The sequence below is a fragment of the Pantherophis guttatus genome, chromosome 7 (genome assembly GCF_059756535.1).
Source record: "Pantherophis guttatus breed Tessera chromosome 7, ASM5975653v1, whole genome shotgun sequence".
Lineage (NCBI taxonomy): Eukaryota > Metazoa > Chordata > Lepidosauria > Squamata > Colubridae > Pantherophis > Pantherophis guttatus.
Genome location: NC_142069.1, coordinates 28,349,514 through 28,369,204, shown reverse-complemented (window position 1 = coordinate 28,369,204; position 19,691 = coordinate 28,349,514). Strand labels below are relative to the sequence as shown.

General features: G+C 38.6%; 1 protein-coding gene and 1 long non-coding RNA gene across 5 annotated transcripts in view; one reads left to right on the top strand and one right to left on the bottom strand.

Moving 5' to 3' along the window:
• CACNG2 (calcium voltage-gated channel auxiliary subunit gamma 2) overlaps window positions 1-15,651 on the top strand; it is a 155,124-nt gene extending 139,473 nt beyond the window's left edge. For 2 of the 4 annotated variants that reach the window (XM_034403688.3, XM_034403690.3), the window contains exons 3-4: window positions 5,981-6,121; window positions 10,942-15,651. In XM_034403688.3, the coding sequence (XP_034259579.1) occupies window positions 5,981-6,121; window positions 10,942-11,477 (677 nt within the window). In that variant the 3' untranslated portion in view covers window positions 11,478-15,651. The remainder of the gene's footprint in view (window positions 1-5,980; window positions 6,122-10,941) is intronic. The other 2 variants (XM_034403689.3, XM_034403691.3) reach the window with 2 other exon arrangements.
• Window positions 15,652-15,661: 10 nt separating this feature from the next.
• LOC132712578 (uncharacterized) lies at window positions 15,662-19,160 on the bottom strand. Its single transcript, XR_009623211.2, has 2 exons — window positions 18,949-19,160; window positions 15,662-15,819 (listed from the first exon to the last, which is right to left on the bottom strand). It is a non-coding gene; the product is annotated as an uncharacterized LOC132712578 (long non-coding RNA).
• Window positions 19,161-19,691: the final 531 nt, after the last annotated feature.

The window sequence follows — 19,691 nt, the reverse complement described above, 5'->3', positions numbered from 1 at the left end:
CCAGGGAAGATGGAGTATAATCCTTGAACCTTAACCAAATAATAATATTCTTATATTAATGAATTATTTGCTCTAAAACAAATTATTCTCAGGGTGCTTTGTATAAATATAAATGACACAAAAATTAAAATCTAATGAAAGCCACATCCAGAAAAGCACAAACAATCATCTCAAAGCAAAACAAATTAAAATATGTTAATTACTGACTACTAAAATCAAAATGTAAGAAGGATTTTTCCCTCCATTTTCCCCCTAGGAAAGAAACCATTTTAACATAAAATTAAGCAGCAGGTAAACACAACTATTTAAAAAGCCCCACAAAATAACAAGCATAACCATTGTTTTTAAAAAGGTGACAATATGAGCTGAGAAGAATTTAAGTCTCTCACTAAAAAAGATACTAGACAGGCAGTAGTTAGGTTTATCTGGGAACTGTGTCCCATGAGTGCTTGACCATAACTGACACCTTCTTGCATTTCATGATGTGAAGATATGTGGAGGAGATAAGAGGAAGGAAAGAGATAACCCTTCAGATAAAAAGTGTCCTTCAATGTCAGCTCCACTCCTAATCATTTCATGAGCAAGTAGAACTATCTAATTTTCTTGTATTTATTTATTATTTATCAAATTTAGATACCACCCATCTCACTGTCCAAGTGACTCTGGGCAAATTTTCAAATAAAAGCCATGAAACACAATTCAAATCAGTTCAATAGAAACATCAAAATACAATTCAAAACAGAGTTAAAAAGCAAATTAAAAGGTAGAGGGAGCACCCTCAAGCCACCAAGCACCCCCAGGAACGCATGCCACTCTTCAATCCCCATGCCAGTTGGCAGAACCAGGTCTTCACACTTTTCCAGAAAGCCAAACCAGTGGTGCTCAACCTCATTTCTGGAGGCCGAATGGTCCATAAGGAGTGGATAACGACAGAAAAAAAAACCCTCTCTTCCTGCACGCTGAGACTTCCCAGACTTATGGAAGTGGTTTGCCACTGTTACCTTCTAGGGTGCTTTTGACTTTCCAGTCTAGCCTAATACAGCAGCCCAAACCAAAACTATAAATTGAGTCTGGAAATGAAACTAGAATGAATGAAGATGATGCATTGTTGATAAAATATTACAGACGTTCCATATTCTTGCTATCATATTTTATAATAACTGAAGCTTGTAAACTATTTATATGCAGCTCCATGTTGCAATAATCCCACATTATTTATTATTTTCTACAATACCCCACAATCAGCAAAGCCACCTGTGCCTCTGTAAATCATCTGCACACAAATATGCAAATTGTAAACGCCAAATGGTATAACAAAGAATGATATTTTGTCTACCTACCTTACAAGGCAACAATTCTATATTATGGATTAAATTAAGCCCACTCTTTGCTACAGTTTAGATGGGGACTCAAAACATATTTATTTTCCTAAGCTTTCTAATTGCATAGCTTTAGCTTCCATGTTTTATATCTGTTATTTTTATGATGATTTTCATGTATTTTATCAGCTGCATAGAGAGGTGTGTGTGTGTGAGTGTGTATGTGTATGTGCATATACACATACACATACAAAATACCGTGTTTCCCCAAAAATAAGACATGTCTGGATAATAAGCCCAATTGGGCTTTTCAGTGCATGCGATAATATAAGCCACTCCCGCAAAATAAGCCCCCCCACCAACTACTTACACATATGCGCAGCCAGTCCCATCATTTCCTCTGGTTGCTTGCTGCACAACCAAAATGAGTTGAGGAGGCAAGGCCGGAGGGGGGGCAAGGGGGAGACATGCCCTCCCCTCCCCTCCCCTCCCTGTTCTTTGTGCTGGCCGAGTGGCCCAACACATCCCACCCCACCCCAATGGCAACAGCAGCCTGGCTGCTTCCCCTCCCCACTGTCTCTTTATTGAGAGGGGTGGCAGGTGAAGCGGGGGAAGAAGCAATATGCGTGGAGCAAGATGTGGCTCCCCTTGCCATCTCTTCTCCCCCCCATCGCCGGGCATGACAGGGCTCCTGCCCTTCGCTTAGCCACCCGCCCCCTTTAGGGATGCAATTTGGGGGGTGGCAGGTGGGATGGGCAAGAAGCGGGACACAGATCTTACCTTTCAAGCTCCATTGCTTTCCTCGCCGTTGTGTCCAGGGAAACACGCTGTAAAAGAAAACCTTCTCACAAGTTCAAGAAGTTTGATTTGAGAAGGTCTCACTCCACGCATCTCGCTTCTCCCCTGCCCCGCCTGCCACCCCTCTTGATAAAGAGACGGCGGGGAAGGGAAGCAGCTGTTGCCATTGGGGTGGGACATGTTGGGCCACTCAGCCGGCATGAAGAGGGGAGGTGACGGCAGTGACAGGACATCCAGTCCCATGCTCACCGCCTCCTGCACCCCCAAAATAATAAGATCCCCCTGATAATAAGGCCAAGCCCTTATTTGGGGGGGGGACAAAAGAAAATAAGACCCTGTCTTATTATCGGGAAAACATGGTAATAATAATGGGATGTGTAGATATATGTGTTTGTAATTAAATTTATGCCCTGCAACAGTAATAAATCATGCAAATTAAGCTTAGTTTGCAGCAACCAGCTTGTTTTTTCATGAAATGGCTCTTTTCCAGCCAGTCGAAACGAGTCCAGAAAAAGCCTTATGTTACTGTAAAAGATTCTTTATTGTAATTGTGTTGGACTAATTAAAATGTGTGGAAAAAAGGGAAATTGTAGAATCCACCTATGTTCTAAAAGACCTTTGATCATAAGCCTCTCCTGGCAATTACTGATGTTCCTTAGTGTTAAATCTCATTAGTGTTTTCTAGAGGTCATTAGTGAAGCATAGTTCCATCTTTGAAACATGGCCAAAGATACTTATCTAATACAGACTTGAAATCTGTGGATTTTAAATTCCTTGGAATGGGACAGAATCATGTCCATGATTTCCACAAAAAAATTCTGAATTTGGTATTATATCCATAGACTGTAAGTGCTAAATATTAAGTAAGTGTCTCGTTGTAATTTAAAGGTTTCTCTCCTTTTCCATCATTTGTTGACATTTGTTGACTCATGCATTCTTCAGCAAAACCCCTGAGAAACTGGTGACAAATAGAATTGCATTGCATGTTAGTGCCACCCTCTGGGTAACCAAAGGCCAAAGCAGCACGAGAACTAAAATTCGCACCAAATAAAGCAGGTATCAAGACCCAAGAATGGATGTATCACAGCAGTGTTGTGTTCATTTTGTTTTCAAATAAATAAGTGTTTCCTCTTAGAATTCCTAGGGAATTGGCACTGTGAAAATAAAACTATCAGTTTAAACCAAGATTTCCCAATCTTGACAATGTTAAGATGTGGGGGCTTCAGCTCCCCATCCAGTCACAATCTGCATGACTAACCACTCATTGATGGTTTCCCATTAGCAGTCACATTTCTTGTTTGCATTCAGCCCAGAGAGCATTCAGTGCAGGGACAACTGGAAATAAAGCTCCCCTGATAGAATACACGCAGATCAGAGGTGGTATTCAGCAGGTTCTGACCAGTTCTGGAGAACCAGTAGTGGATATTTTGAACAGTTCGGAGAACCGGTAAATACCACCTCTGACTGGCCCCACTCCCATCTATTCTCTGCCTCCCGAGTCCCAGCTGATTGGGAGGGAATGGAGATTTTACAGTATCCTTCCCCTGCCACACCCACCAAGCCATGCCACTCCCACCAAGCCACGCCCACAGAACCGGTAGTAAAAAACTTTGAATCTCACCACTGACACAGATCATCCTGCTTCAACTCACTCTTGTTACAGTAAGGGTATGACCAAATAATATGTACTAATAGCTTTCGTTAATTGGATTTAAACAATATACTAAACTAGTTTAAAACTGGGTTGGGGACTTTGTCATCCAGCATGTTGTGGGAATTGCAACCTTTGTTTTAACACGTATGAACTGAGCCATTACATTAAGCCGTAAGGTTTGTTGAGGTATGTGATATTATGTAAATACAACAGCCAGATTTTATTAATTGAGGCTTAAGTTACTGTGTTGTATAACCCACCCACTAGCCAAACTTGACAGTTCAGTTTAGAATCATGGCTCTTTCAAGAAAGAAAGTTGCTATTAATTAGTTTCTTGGGCCAAAGGTCTCCTGTGAACTTCTTTGTCATGACACATGTCTTGCTATTGCATCTTGCAAAGTTTTCCTGTAGATTTGCAGGAGTTAATGGGGATGGAAGACTGTATACAAAGGAACATACAGATTTATGAAAAGAAATCAGATGCGTTAAAAATCTTGGTGGGGCTATTTATTCTCTGTCCCTAGGTAAAGGTTTTTTTAAAAATCTTTTAAAAAGATAAATATATGCTTCATCTAGTTAAGCACTCAAGACAACTAACAATATATTACATTTTGTTATGTTTTGATTATACATTTTTAATGTAGCTAAGGCCATCCCATGGTGAAAGAATTGTAAATCGATGGATTTTATCCACACTTTCAAAGTGTATTTCTGATTATTCTAATATGAATAACTTATATCAGTCTATCCCAACCAGGTACTCTTCATTCAGATTGCTCTTCAGCTTTCATAATTTCCAGCCAGCATAGGCTTAGAGAACAGCAGGTTTAGGGAAGCCAGCAAGGTGAGGAAGGCTGACTTAGATACTGCTATGTTTTACACTGGAAATAAAAAGTATTGAGTCTATTATACAGACAACCCATAACGTGCATGTTTATCTTTTAATCATCTAATATACTGTACGTGTGTGCAACCCTAGATGAATCAGATTTTATATATGTACAGTTTACAACTGTGCACAAGAGAGTGCTTTAATGTTTCCTAGAAAAAAGTCATACTAGTCACACACATTTTTTGCAAGAGCTCCCCATTCTCCATAATGCTTAATCCGAAAATCATTATGTCTATGTGCATTTATGTACCTGCATGCTACTGCCATCTACTGGCTAGGCTCTGTGAAGAGTGAAGTAGTATATGGAAGGAAGTTAAAATTTGCCCAAATAATTTACCTTTAAAAGGAGAAGGTCATCTTAGATTTCCAGGGAGAGTGATAATACACCAGCAGTTGAAAGACATTTTTTCCTGTCTAATTTTATTTTTGGAGGAAGCCTTAAATCAGTTGTCATCTTCCTTTGGGGTAAATACAGTAAATTAATACAAACAACTATAACAGCCTTCATTAATTTGCAATACATGTACACATTTACAAAGCATAATGTGCTTCTGGGGAGTTAGCGTCAAGTGTTAGCAGCTGAAAGGCAATCGGGCAGCAATTCCCTTTCTTCCTCCTTAATGCATTTTTTTGTGGAGAGAAACAAAGCCAAAAAAAGGGGAACTAGGAAAAATGGAATCTTCATAAGATTCCATACTTGAGGCACAAATCCTGAATGATAAAAACCTCCTCTGCTCCCCACCCCACCACCATGTGTCTGTGTGCAGGCCTGCCTGTGAGCAAGGACTGGGTCCATCTGGAGAGTCTTCCATGCCCACTTCTGCACAATATCTGTGTTTATTTTCAGGACATCTCCTGCTGATTGCAATTTGTTAACAATATGCTGAATAGTACATGGCATCGTTTTAATTTTCTGGCCTTTAGAGTTTCTGTATGTTCAAAGGGATGGCACTGTGCTTTTGTTTTTGTTTTTGTTTGGTTACCAGACGCCATTTGACTGTCCCCAGCTCTAAGTACACTGCTCTCTTCTAATATCCAATATGTTGATAGTTCATTTGTAACAGCTTTCTTCTTCTGTTGATGCTCTGTTTCATTCTCCTCCTCTTTCTCTTTCCTTATCACTGGCCTTCCAATTCCTGTGCTTCTTTGCTGTGTCTTTTTTGTTCCACCTTGCTGCACTCCTCACCAATCTTCCACACTCTTCCTTAATTCCCCCCCCAACTGCATGTCTTCCCTTCTCTCCTTGTCTTCCACACTTGCTGTCATCCTCCCCCCTCCCTTACCTTCCCCCACCCCTCTGGTTTTCTTTGCTTACAGGGGCTGTAAGAGCCTCTAGTATTTTTCCGATCCTGAGTGTGATTCTGCTTTTTATGGGTGGACTCTGCATTGCAGCCAGCGAGTTCTACAAAACCCGACATAACATCATCCTTAGTGCCGGCATTTTCTTCGTGTCTGCAGGTAAAAGGGCTGAGGGACCAGTGGGCTGCCTCTCTGCACAGGGATAAAATCACAAAAATCAAAAAGGAGGGAGGGACCCAATGTGTTGGGAGGTAAAGGGAACAACCGGCTCCCAGAGCATTGGGGTGGAACATTATGAAAAGAAAAAGACTGGGAATGCTAATATTTCCCAACTCCAATCACAATTATTCATTTCCTCATCTGAATTAAATCATGCAAAATACAAAAGGAGATGGTTTACTCTTAAGTGATTGCAGGAGAGGAAGAATGCATTGCAGTTGCATTCCATGTTTCAGAATTGCAACCTATTTTAGGGGAAGTCCAACTAGATTTGACAGTGGAAGAATAATTTGTTTAAACTTGTGTCTGTCTCACTTGTGCATAGAGCTGGGAACAGGAGGTCCAATCATAGAGCAACACATGGATATGACTAGTGCCCTCTATTTTCTTCACTGGAATTTTTCATTACTTCCCCGCCCCCACAAACACCCAGCCAGATTCAGTTCTGTGCTGGAGTTCATTGGAAGAAAAAAATAAACAAACTAAAGTCACATCAAGCAATAGCATGATGAACGATACTGTATCCACAATGTTTTCAATATATGCTGAGGGCAGGTGGAGCATATATCTCACATATTCACCTGCTCTTTTGCTCTAAAAATCAGATTCTTCTACCCTCATTTGGAAATTCTGAGATGTGGTCCTACCTTCACTTGAAATCTCTCCTTCCATGAAACTTGGGCTTCTCCAATAATGTTTAAACAAATAGACCTTCTGCTGTCATACTTAGTTTGACCCTGGCAATGCAATACCGTGCCTCTAAAATTTCAGAGAGAATTCAGCTGCCTTGCATACATTGTATTCAGACAGGATTTTTTTTCAAGTGCATTGTTTGTAACATGATTTCATAACTGTTAAAAGTAACACTAATGAAAGCAAACCCAAGATCCTGGATGACAACCTATATATTTGGCAAAGAACATCAGACATGTGTCCCTCTATTCCCATTCTCCTAATAGTTCCCTATCAGTGCTTTCCTAGGCTGAACATGTCCTTTTTGCTCCAGGAAGGAAGCGGCAAGTCTGTTTAGGCATGTGCCAAATATGGTACTTTATACAGAGAAACTACTCTGTTGGCCACAACAGAGAAACTTAACTGCTGCCTCTTTTTTTTTACCCCTAGTGTAATGTTTCTCAATCTTGAACTCTGTATATCTTAGAGTTGCCAAGGTTGAGAAGCACTGCCCTAGTAGAAGACTTTTCATCTTTTCTTTGACCATAGATTGGAGGGCGATATGGAAGAAAAGAGCATCTCAACACACAAAGTTTTTTTGTACATTAGGCCCTGTTTGCTACCGGTAGGTTGTTTAAGAAAGAGCAGCACAGAAAAAATGAAGAAATTTTATTTGGCCTCCTATGCCTGTTTAGTATTGAAAGAATAAGCCTATGTTTGGGCTTTACCACTGCAGCATGCAGGTGAAGACTCACAGGATTGAATTTCTTCCATACCAAAATAAATAGTAAAAAAAATCCCTCCATATCAAACAGTAGATATTTGTTTATTGTTTCAATTTGAATCTAGCCTTTCCATTCATAGAAGCTCAAGGCGGCTGATAGACAACAACAAAACTGTATGTACATTAGAAATCCATTTAAGCTAGGTAGGATGACCTAATAGCTAAAGTCATCCCCAACCAATTAGAAGATCCTGGCTGAAGACAAAGGGTTCACTCATTTTCCAAAATGCATTTTCTAAGACAGCTTGTATAATAGCTTGGGGAAATGCAGAAGACGCCCTCGGGGAGCCTACAAGTCTCTTAAATCAGGGACATGTTTAAGGCTGTCTTTCTTTAGCAGCCAAATTAATATCTACACAAATAGAAAGTTATTCAGATAAGAGAATCTAAGCTCCTATATCCTATAGTCAACAACATAAAATATAACTTTCTAAGTTACACTTAGAAAACAACTGAGAGGTATGTTAGGACAGGCATAACATTACCCTGGTATCTTGAAGTGTTAAGCCACATAGCAGCTGCATTTTGCACAAGTTAAAATTAATTTTGTATTTATCTGATGACATATACGTTGCCTTTATGTTCAAAGAACAGCTTTAAGACTGCCACATATGAAACATGTTACAGTACTTTAACTATGATGTAACAAAGGGACAGGTAACTATTGCCGGATCTAAGCGGCTCAGGAAGAATTGCAGCTAGTGCATTAGCCATAATTTTGCAAATACAGTCCTTGGTACAGCCATTATTTGCAAATCCAGAGACAATTGGAGGTCGAGGACTGCCTGCTCTTTCAAGTGAAGTACAATCCCTCCAGAATAGTTTCTCATTGGCCAACATTACAGGCTAGGGAGTCTTGGGAAAAATCAGATGCCAGGAAGAAAATTTCTAGCTTAACTTTTCTTCCAATCATCTTCTTTTCTAGGTGTAAATATTTCTAGATACAGAAGCATGTTTAATTTTTTCTTAATGGAGGAACATTTGATCATGTGAACCCTGGCTGCAATAAGAAGTGGTACAATTTAAACACAGGTTTTCACCTCAGAGTGAACTAGGCCAAAATAAGGTCTAAGATATATACCCTTCATGTAAAAGTCCAGCTTTGTAAATCCTCTTTTAAGCAATGAAAATGTTGGAGTGTGTGTGTGGGCTTTTTAAAGAGCCTGTCTCTCTATTTGTGGCATTTGTCTCTTGTTTAGAATTATTCTGTTCATTTGTTGATTGTGGCAGCATCTAGTGATGAAAGTGGATTATTAATTTCCCCCCCCCCCCAGAATGCCTGTAATATTATGCATACACTCCACATAGTAGGGGGCAGTTATCACCTTCACATTCTCCTTATAGGGGTTTCCTGAAGATATTTGCCTGACCACAGTCCAAAGAGAATGCTGGATTAGATAAATCTTTGGCCCGATCCATCAGGGACCTCATGTTTTAAGGTCAATTATGAGTCTAGTTCAACATGTGTGATGATACTCCATACTTGTCCATTCCTTCCTACTTCCGCTATTGGCTAAATTATATCAATGTTCTGCATGGGGCTTTCATGCAGTACTTTGGCGCATCTGATTTCTATGAGACATCCAGGATCTCGCGGTGATCTCTCCAGGATCAGGGTCTAAAATGCAACCAACTTTGGGAATTTGAATTAAAAATGCCCACAAACATAGCAGGCAAATCATTCTTTCAATATTCATAGAAGCCTTAGCTTAGTTAGAAACTGTACACCGTCTGTCAATTGTTGAAAGTCCATGTTGTATTTCCTCTTACATAAAGGGCTCAGATTTTGTACATGTAGGCTCATGATAACTCTAAGATTAGGTCTTCTACAAGTGGGCCTCCAAAACCAGATTATTACTAAATGACAGCAGAGATATAGAAAATCTTAATGTTGGCTGCCATCTGGTGGCTGTCCAGAGTTTTGCAGTCCTAGTAAGGTATGCCAAGCTGAGGTGTAATTCAGCAGTTGTTTCACTTTCTTTATATTTTAGTTTGTTAAAGATTAATGGTGTCCAGATAGCAATATTTTATGCAATGCCCATTAGCATAATTTTCCAAGGTGGCAAAATTTAGGTCTAATAAATTTCAGTTTAACAACAGACATCAACAAAACGGAGGCACTGCAATATACCCTCTAACCAAACTCTAGAAGTAGAAGGTCCCTGTTTTTTATTCCTTCAACTCCAAACTCATGAAAACTGCCAAAATAGGGTAAAGCTGTTTGTTTAGTCAAATGACATCCTAATAATGATTTCATCAGGAAAGAATTTGAACCTCTGTCTTGAGATTCCAGCAAATCATAATAGGATTCTTTGGACAAAAAAATTTACAATTCTGTTTTAAACACAGAACCTAAAAAAAAAAACCAAATAGTTCTCCAACATACAATGAAATGTATCTTCAAATAGTTAATAAGGAATTCAAGTTGGTGAATATTATACTATGGATATGGCAATGTCTGTGTTAGGTTGGTGCAATAAAGCATATAAGAAATCAGTACAAGAGTACAAAAATATTTGAATAATACTCTATATGGCTGAACATATTAGGATAGTACTTATAATAATAGACAGTAGGCAAGGATAATTTTGGATACAGATGTATTACTGATAGGCAAATAATAGAAATGCTGACCATTTCAGACCTCATCAGGTCTGTAATGTATTGCCTGAGCTTTATTCTTAGAAAACAAATATCTCAAAATATATTTTTTCTATATATTAATAAGTAAGCTTACAACCTATCTGAAGCATTAATTTAAAGCTAGAGAGAGAAAAATCAATGTCATCAAATGGTGGAGGCAATTACTAGTCTAGGATAACACAAACACATATTCACATATTTGCTAGAATTGGGTTGAGTTTCCTCTGCTGCCATTCTATATTTTTGTGGTCCAAAATAAGGATTTTAATTGTTAATATTAAGCAGAACTGAGCTTCCTAGCTGTGCTGGCTAAGGATTGTACAATTTGAAGTCCAACATGTTTGGAGAATATCAGGTTGGGGAAGGCTGCTCTAAAAAGTTTTTCAAAAGGAATTTGAGTCAGAAAGTGTCATTGTGATGTGAATACATACAGTATTGGAACATTCAGAATCTCAGATAAATCCCCAAATGCCATCTTTCAGTGACTGTCCTGTACTATTAAGCGTTTCAAACTGGCCATGTCATTGATCCTAGTGGGAAAAAGATCAAAATATCTCAGTAGCAACAGAATAGTCCTCTTTGATTACAAAGCCTCTTCTAATTTTATTAGGTATGCATAAGAGACATTTTATAACTTTTTTCTCCTACTCTTTGTCCACAGGTCTGAGTAATATAATTGGCATCATTGTGTACATATCAGCCAATGCTGGAGACCCCTCAAAAAGTGACTCCAAGAAGAACAGTTACTCTTACGGATGGTCCTTCTACTTTGGGGCCTTGTCCTTCATTATAGCTGAGATGGTTGGAGTGCTGGCTGTACACATGTTCATTGACCGGCACAAACAGCTGCGTGCCAGCACTCACACCACGGACTACCTCCAGTCCTCTGCCATCACCCGCATACCCAGCTACCGCTACCGCTATCAGAGACGCAGTCGCTCCAGTTCCCGTTCCACTGAGCCTTCACACTCCAGGGATGCCTCTCCTGTTGGGATCAAAGGGTTCAACACCCTCCCATCCACGGAAATCTCGATGTATACCCTGACCAGGGACCCCCTGAAGGCTGCTACTACCCCCACAGCCACCTACAATTCAGACAGGGATAACAGCTTCCTCCAGGTACACAACTGTATCCAGAAAGAAAACAAAGACTCTATCCACACTAACACAGCCAACCGCCGGACCACTCCTGTATGAAGCTATCACGAGGGGCTGAAACTGGGGGACAGGGAAGGTGGGAGAAGGACTTGGGTGCAGGAGGGAGGAACAGTGGGGAGGGCCTGTAGGGGCAAGAAGAAAGCAACCATAGGAACCTTCCAAAAGCAAAAAAAAAAAAAAACAACAAACAAACTTAAGTGAAACATCCAAAAAGAAAGAAAAAAAAAGTTTTAAAAAAAGGAAAAAAAATAAAAAATAAAAAAATCAAGAGAAAGAAATTTAAAAATATAAAAAATAGAAAATAAATTTAAAAGAAAATGCATGATTTCCCATGTACCATTATTTTAACATTTAATAAAAGCAGATTTAAAAAAAGGAACCAAGAAATAAAATAATAATAATAATAATTTTAAAAAACAAGTGGGGAAAAGAGGAGGCAGCTCTTTGGATTGGAGGGAGGGGAGGGGGGGAAGAACTACTCTTTAATTTCTTAGTTTGTTTTTATTTTCATTTTTAGCCCATTGTGAATTTGCAAGTCCCTGGCAATCTCCAGCCAGAAACAAAATGCAGTGACTTTGGTGTCTACCCTATTTGTACGTGCATTGGGGCCTACCTAATTTTTTTGAACCCGCCACCCCAGGAATGACTGGGGATTCAATGTGTCCTTGTTGCTCCATAGAGCTTAACAGTCACCTTCTTTGTCCTTGGGGATTTGCAAGGTTAGTGCCAGTGTGCTAATCTCCAAGTCTCAGGAAGTTAAAGCTAAGCAGCTCAGCCTCATTAGCCTACGACTATTCTGGGGTTAACCAGGACATTGCAACAAAGAAAAAAAGCTTAATATAAAGTGGCATTTTTTTTTAAATAAAACAGCTATAAATAAATGTAAATATAATGAGGGGATTTACTTGCCAGAAAGTGAAATAGTATTTTTATTTTCATCTTTTTCCAACTTGAAAACTATGAAAACTAAAATCTTAGAAGAAAATCAACAGCACTTTTTTTTTAAAGATACCCAGTATTTGACCTGTTGTTTGACATTAATAGCATTCCCTCCCTCCCCACTTCCCTTGCCAGTCATGAGAATTATGGACTAAGAAAACAATCTCCCCATGGAGAGAATGAGGCCACTATCATTTGGTTTGGAAAAATTGATAAAAATATCTAGAGGTTGTTCTCCCCCTGTAGCAGGGATATCCATGGGGCATGGTAAAAAAAAAAAAAAATGTCAGGATGATGGCTGCAACGGTGTGATCAAAGCACCATCCTTTTTTAAAATGTGCGTTGTATATAAAAGCAGGCAGAACTCTGCTATTTTGACTTTTTTTGACCAAACTCTGTGGACACCCCTGCCTTGCGGTCATTTGCAGGCTTTAGAAAGATGCTAGGCGAAGTAGCTACTATTTGCTCACTGACCTCAGCTTCATTTACATCAGTAGCTTTTCTGCTTTGTGGATCAATCCTGCCAAAACCATTGGACTTCCTCTCATGTACACTGAACAGGCTGTCATTGGCTGAAATTCAGCTCTGGTGCCAAATCCATAACACTAAAAGAAATATGCCCTGGTTTCCTTCTGTTGCTAGTGCTAGCCAGTCCCTGGCTGTACATTCAGTCTGCCTTACTCTGAGGCCTACTTATGGTGTTGCCATATGTAGTATGGGACAGTTTATCTTTTAAATGAGTTTTTAAAAATCATTCAGAAGAGGAAATATTTGGTAAGTGCAGCTTTTCCCACCTCTGTAGCACATTTGGAAGAAACTGCAACTTCTTAATTTTTTTTTCTCTGATTTAAAGAAAGAACAGCCGAAGTGCCCCAAACATGGAATCTGGCAGCTCTATAGGTTTTGACAGAATTTGAGAAAGGATCTACCTGGTCCTTCTCTCACTGAAGATGTATCTGACAGGAAGAAAGCGGGGATCATAGTGTATGTTCTATCACAGAGGTTAGCTAGATCATGTTAGGAAAGGAAGCTCTAGAAAATGCATAAGATAGAAAAGGAAGGGGGAAAAGTTAAAGGAAAAAAGAGGTACAGAATACCTACCAAGACTCTTCCTTATTTTAGGGCTACCATACTACAACAAAGCACTAAGTATATTTGCATCTCTTCGTTGCATCTAGACATTGTCCAGATTTTTGCACCTCAGATCTGATGATGTCACCTCTTTGAGGTAGGTCAAGTCAAGAAACAGCATGGCAGGGATTCCAAAAATGTTCTTTATTACTGTAGAATAGAATAATAGAATCTTGAAAATTTGTGAGGGGTTCTTTCTGTCCAAACGTATGCCAAACAAAATCAAGGTGGAGTTACTTTGAGTTTCTTTCTTTTCTCTTTCTCGGGACTATGTAAGCTTTTCTGAAAGTCCCCCTTAATTGGTTTGCTAATTTCCAAGGCCAGGTCTCCATTCCTTTACTGGTACCCTGCCTTGTTTATGGCCTTAAAGAAATATTGAAAAATTTATCCCAGAAGCTAGAATCTTATGTGAAAGGAGTTCCTTTGACTTTACTAGTGAGTAAGAAACTGATGTTGGCAAATTCCTACTGCCAGGTGAAGACATGTCTTATATGTCTTGTATAATCTTAGCAAAAACTAAGAAAAGGAGAAAAATAAAGAGATTAAAATATCTATTAAACATTCTTAGTTAGACAGATGAAAAATGAGCTTCCTATCTCTATACTTTGCTGCTAGGTTTGGATGCTACAGTAAATTCTCCAAATTGCTCACTTCAGAAATAACTTTCTATATTTGACCAGGATGGGAACATAAACTCTGCAAGGCAACTTTACAATCTGAAGGTCCTCCAGGTGGCCATTGTTAAACAGTCTGAGAGTAAAAGTTGACATATCTGGAGGTCATACAATTGAAGAAAACTTTGTGGGGCAGTAGTGATACTAGCTTTCCTTTTCAAGTATCTGATTTCTTCCTCATAAATCATGTCATTGCTTCTCCTACTGCCTAACAGCCCAAAAAAGAACATCTTCCCTTCCTCACCCCCAATCCCTCTTAGATTTCAGGCATACCACAGCAACCATCTAAATAACCCACAGCAACCATCTAAATAACCATGAAACTTGTTAAGAACATCTGGTGCCACAGCAGCTGAGGGATCAAGAGTATAGCATCTAATAAGGTCTTGGGTCAAAATAGAGATGTGGTTATATCGCTGGTGGCATTAAGTTAGCTTTAAGATGCAGATCAAGCTTCAGACAAAAATATATGGAATTAATTCTCTGTGGTTTTGCAATATCTGAGCCTTTTGTGTTGCCTTGAAAGAAGATTGGGGGTTAAATAAACCTGACCCAGCCATTATATCCAGTTAGGTTTAGGTTACTGCTTGATTTTTCCTGCTCATGCTGGTGGTGCTTCAAACTCAAAGAGCCTTCACACCCATAGCTACTCTGTACCTGCTGGGATCTATATAGGGTCAGAGAAAAACCTCTACCCACCCAGTTTAATGCTGCTTCCTCCTAAGTTTATTCTCTTAGATAGAAAAATGGAGTCCCACTCAGGGTAGGATGAGGAGCAATATATGAAACAGTGAGACAATAGCAGGATCAGTTCTTCCCCAGGCATTAGCTGATAACTCATTCAATACAATCCCAAAATAACTGGGCAAGAACAAGTTGAAAAAAATACTGAGACACAGTATTGTTAGTAATCAGTATGGGGTCTCCCATTCAGTACTGAGTGTCTAAATCTGCAACTATAGCCCAAGCCGCAGCTTGCCCATCAACAATGAAAGAGTTGGGAGGAGTTAAATAAGCTAATACCCAAAGCCCAAGAAATGAGTTAAAAACTGGTTTCCTGTACTCCAGCATAAGCAGAGGACAGTATTTTGATTGAAATCCCAAAATCGTTATCAAGGACTTTGCTACTGTGATGTTCTTGAGTATTTCTAATAGAATACCGTTGAATGAATATTTGTGCATATGCGAATGAGCATATAAATGTGTATGAGATGAGAGAGAGAGAGAGAGAGACAGAGGGAGAGAGAGAGAGAGAGAGAGAAAAAAAAGAGGGAAGATTGGGACTGGTGAAGGTTTTGTTTTTCTCCCAAGGGTATTGCTTATGTTCATCTCAAACCAATTCAACACAAATCTCCATTTTCTTTATTTTATTATTTTTTTTCAGACTGTTAAAAAGAAAAATTTTAAAAAGAGGAAAAATTTAAAAAAATCCTGGTACATGAAATAAAGTTTTTTTTAAAAAAAAAAAATATCACTTGGTCCTTGTTTATATGAATTTATTTGGTAATTTGAAGTGAAGGCTTGTTCTTCCTTCTATTCTTCTGTGGAAAAATGTCCAAGAAGACAGGATTCAAGTGGAGGTGAATGGAAGCTGTTTTGCCATGGTTGAAATCCAGTTTTGCTAGTAGTCTAGATACCTGGTAAAATATGTAAAAGCAATGAGGTGCAATTAACTGGAATGGTTCACTTTTCTCTGACAGGCAGAGAAATATATTTCTCTGACAGGCAGAGAATATAAATTTCCATTAATAGATTCATTTTGCAAATTATAATATTTTCAGAGCATACATTCATACTATCAAAGTATCCATTCTGAACAAGCCAGAACCTAGAGGTGCAAACAGGTATCTTCCTATAGCCAATGTTTCTATCTATATTCAATTTCATGAAGGTTTTCTGAAATCAACATTTAATTTTGTTTATGATGATTATTTTTATGCTGATTTGTTTACCAAAGTTTAAAGAGCAGTTCAAAGTAGAAAAACATGATAAATTATGAAAATATTAAGAATACAGAAAAAGTAAGCTGTCTACAATCAATAAGAAATACAAATCTAGAGTCAGTGTTTTTTAAAAAGCCACTTGTACATCATGACAAGCATCTAAAGAAATAACATCATAAAAAGCCAAAGAGAATACTATAAGGTGGAGTTCACCTGACATCTTTAACAAGATGGTACTGAGTACACCTTTCTTAATAAGCAATTTCATAAGTGTGCACTAAATATGCCCTTTCTCTAATTGTGACCTATCCAGAGAAAATATTTTTATGGTGATCTTAATTGCAATCTTTCAGGTAACTCTTTAAGATATCCCTGGACACTTTTCTTTAACTACATTTACAGGTTTTTTTCAGATCCTGTGATAATATAACGTTTGGAGGATCTAAATATTCATATCATCCATAATGGACCAAATCTAAGCCAGTCAGAGTTGCTTCAAATGGCGAAGTGGGCAAAAAACAGAAATAGAACACCTGTGGCAAAAGAAAGCAAAGGTAATACCAATAATAATGGGCACCTTGGGTACAATCCCAAAACAACTGGAGCATCACTTGAACAGCATCATCAACAACAAATTCACTATCAATCAAATGCAAAAATAAAGGTAGTTTTACTCAAAACAGCTTACATCCTGTGAGGATACTTTAACACCATCAAACATAAACCTCTGCCTATCCAAGATCTTTCGGAAGGACTCAATAGGTGGAGAAAAATGCCAATTCCAGTCTGAACATCTGGCTGACTGTGCAATGGACCATAATAACAAATTGTCAATAAGAAAGACAAAAACAGTCTGGTTAAGGAACATGGCAGTATCTGGAGACAGCAGAAGAGAAGAGAAAGAACTGGAGAAGATAAACTAGAAAGACCTGCAAATAAAATAGAAGGACTATGGCAAAAGAAAGCAAAAGTAGTACCAATAGTAATAGATGCCTTGGGTGCAATCCCAAAACAACTGGAAGCACCACTTGTCAATGACAAATTCACCATCACTAAATTGCAAAAGGCAGCTTTACTCAGAACAGCCTACATCCTGCAATGATTCCCCTTTTACAATCAAACATCAACATCTACCTATCCCAGGTTCTTCGGAAAGACTCCAGAGGGGGGGGGTATAAAAATGGCAAATCCAGTCGGAACATCTGGCTGACTGTGCGAAACCATAATAAATATGTTTTGTGGGGGAAAGTGATCCGCTACAATACAAAATGAAGCATGGAGAGCTGAAACAAAGTTTCATTATTAACATTATTGGACTCCAAGCCAAACTGACTGAGTGCCCTGACAATAGATTGATATCAATAAACATAAATAATTAATTACATAGCACAGACAGGAAAAGCCCCCAACTCAATATCATTAATAATGTCATCAGCCAGACTTAGCCTTGAGGCTGGCGTCTTGGTTTTCCCTTGTCATCCATCCGGATCTGTATTTCTTTCTATTTTATGACCAGGTAGCTCTTTTTCACACTTCTCTGCAAAATACAAGCCAACATCATTTCATCTGCCTTTTGCTTCATCTTCAAAGTCACTTTAAACTGAATTACAGTATCATAAGGCAGTCTGAATCCCAACAAAGTTCTTAGTTCTGTGTCATTTTCTGCTGACCCTGGAAACAGGATTCAAACATAAAAAACCAAGTCTTAAAAAAGAAAACCTACTTTTAAAGAATGTTACCTTTTCAACACCACAGCATGACAATGCATGAGCAGGAAACCAAGAACAAGGTTAAGACGTATATGGCAATCCTTTTGTTGCTGCAATTCAGCTCTCTGGATTCCCAGCTAGTCCAACCAATGATGAGAAATCATGGAAAATATAGTCTAAAAAAGCACAGAATGGTGCAACGCTCAGGAAACCTAAACAATTTACATTTAAGTATAAGTGGGAAATATTGTGCCTTTTGATGTTCTGTAAGACAATAAACTTGCCTGTGCCATTTATTTCCTGTCATAGACGTTCTGGCTCAGTAACATCTGATGTGCAATAGGTTTTTCTCAAAAAAAAAAAAACCTGAATGTTATGTAAAAATTACTCACAATCACAAATTACTTTAACCATCAACCCTTTGCAAATGAATTAAAATTTTCTTTTATTATAAAAATTTGTGTGCTACTTTTCAGAACCATATTTTCTCTGGACAGTTTACACTATGTTGATATCTAGGTCTCTAAAAGAGGACAAAGATATTGAACATACAGTATACTAGTATATTTTGCCAAACCAATTTAGCTTGCTAATTAATAAAATTCATTTCAAAAGTATTTTAACTCTTACTAAGGCAATTTTATAGATTCAGATAACAGAACCAACCCATAGCCTGTGAACCATGCAACTAAGCATCGTGTTCTTAATAAAATAACTCTATAGATATATTTTCTATGTAACTATTTTCCAGAAGAGAAAGACATATTTTTTCCTGGCTGGTAGACTGTTAATGTGATGGCATCATTTTGTTTTGGGTAGAATCCCATACAGATAAATTTTTCCTAAGCAAATTTAGGTCTAAACTATTGTCTTTTGCTATTACAAAACAACTTCTAAAAATTATTTTGGAATAGATATTTATACAACTATTATCTTTTAAATAGCTCAGCTCATGTTTAGATCATTGACTAACCTTTTTTTTTAATTAACATTGCTTAATATTTGTGGACATGAACCAGGGATAATATTCCAAAGGAAATTAAGGAAAACTAATTTAATAGGATCCATATGTTTTCCTTGCCCAAAGAGAGAAGCAGACTTCCTAATGGCTTACCCATTGACTTTGGTTGTGGGAAGCTGGCAGGGACAGTCAGAAATCAATCCTCCTTCTTGGATGACCTGTGAAACAAACTGCCACTTTGAAGTGGGGAGAGGGAACAAAAGTAGTCACAGATTGCAAGGAAAATTATACTGCAGCTCCCCATTGTGACATGTTCCCAAGCTTTTCCTCTTTTCTGGGAAGAAAACCATTCACTACCAATGCCTCTCCCCCCACTCCCTACCTTATTAGTAAATATCCAAGTCACTCCCTTTTCTTTTCTTTTCTTCCCTCCACCCTCTGCTGCTAAAATATTTCAAATTTCAGCCTTGATTCCAAAGCTTGCAGATCAGACCTAGCTGCCAGTTGATTGGGTGCAGGGGCCAAAGGGAGTCAGGAAAGAGGGTGAGGCTACAGCCCTCCCATCTTCCCTTGTACCATACAATGTATGACTTTCTGGAGAGTGTAGTTGGAAGACATGGTGACGGCGAAACAGGCACAACTTCCCCAAATTTCATTCCTACAGTAATCAGGATCCCAACATTTTGTAGGTTAGCCCATTTATCTTGGTTCAATAATTGTTGCCCTATATCAGGGGTGTCAAACTTGCATCGTCACAATGTTGTCACGTGACGTACTGGGACTTTTTTTTCCCCTTCGCTAAACCGGGTGTGGGTGTAGCCAGTGCGTGACGCATCCGGCCCATGAGCCAGGAGTTTGACAGCCCTGCCCTATACCTTCCAATTTCACTCATTGAA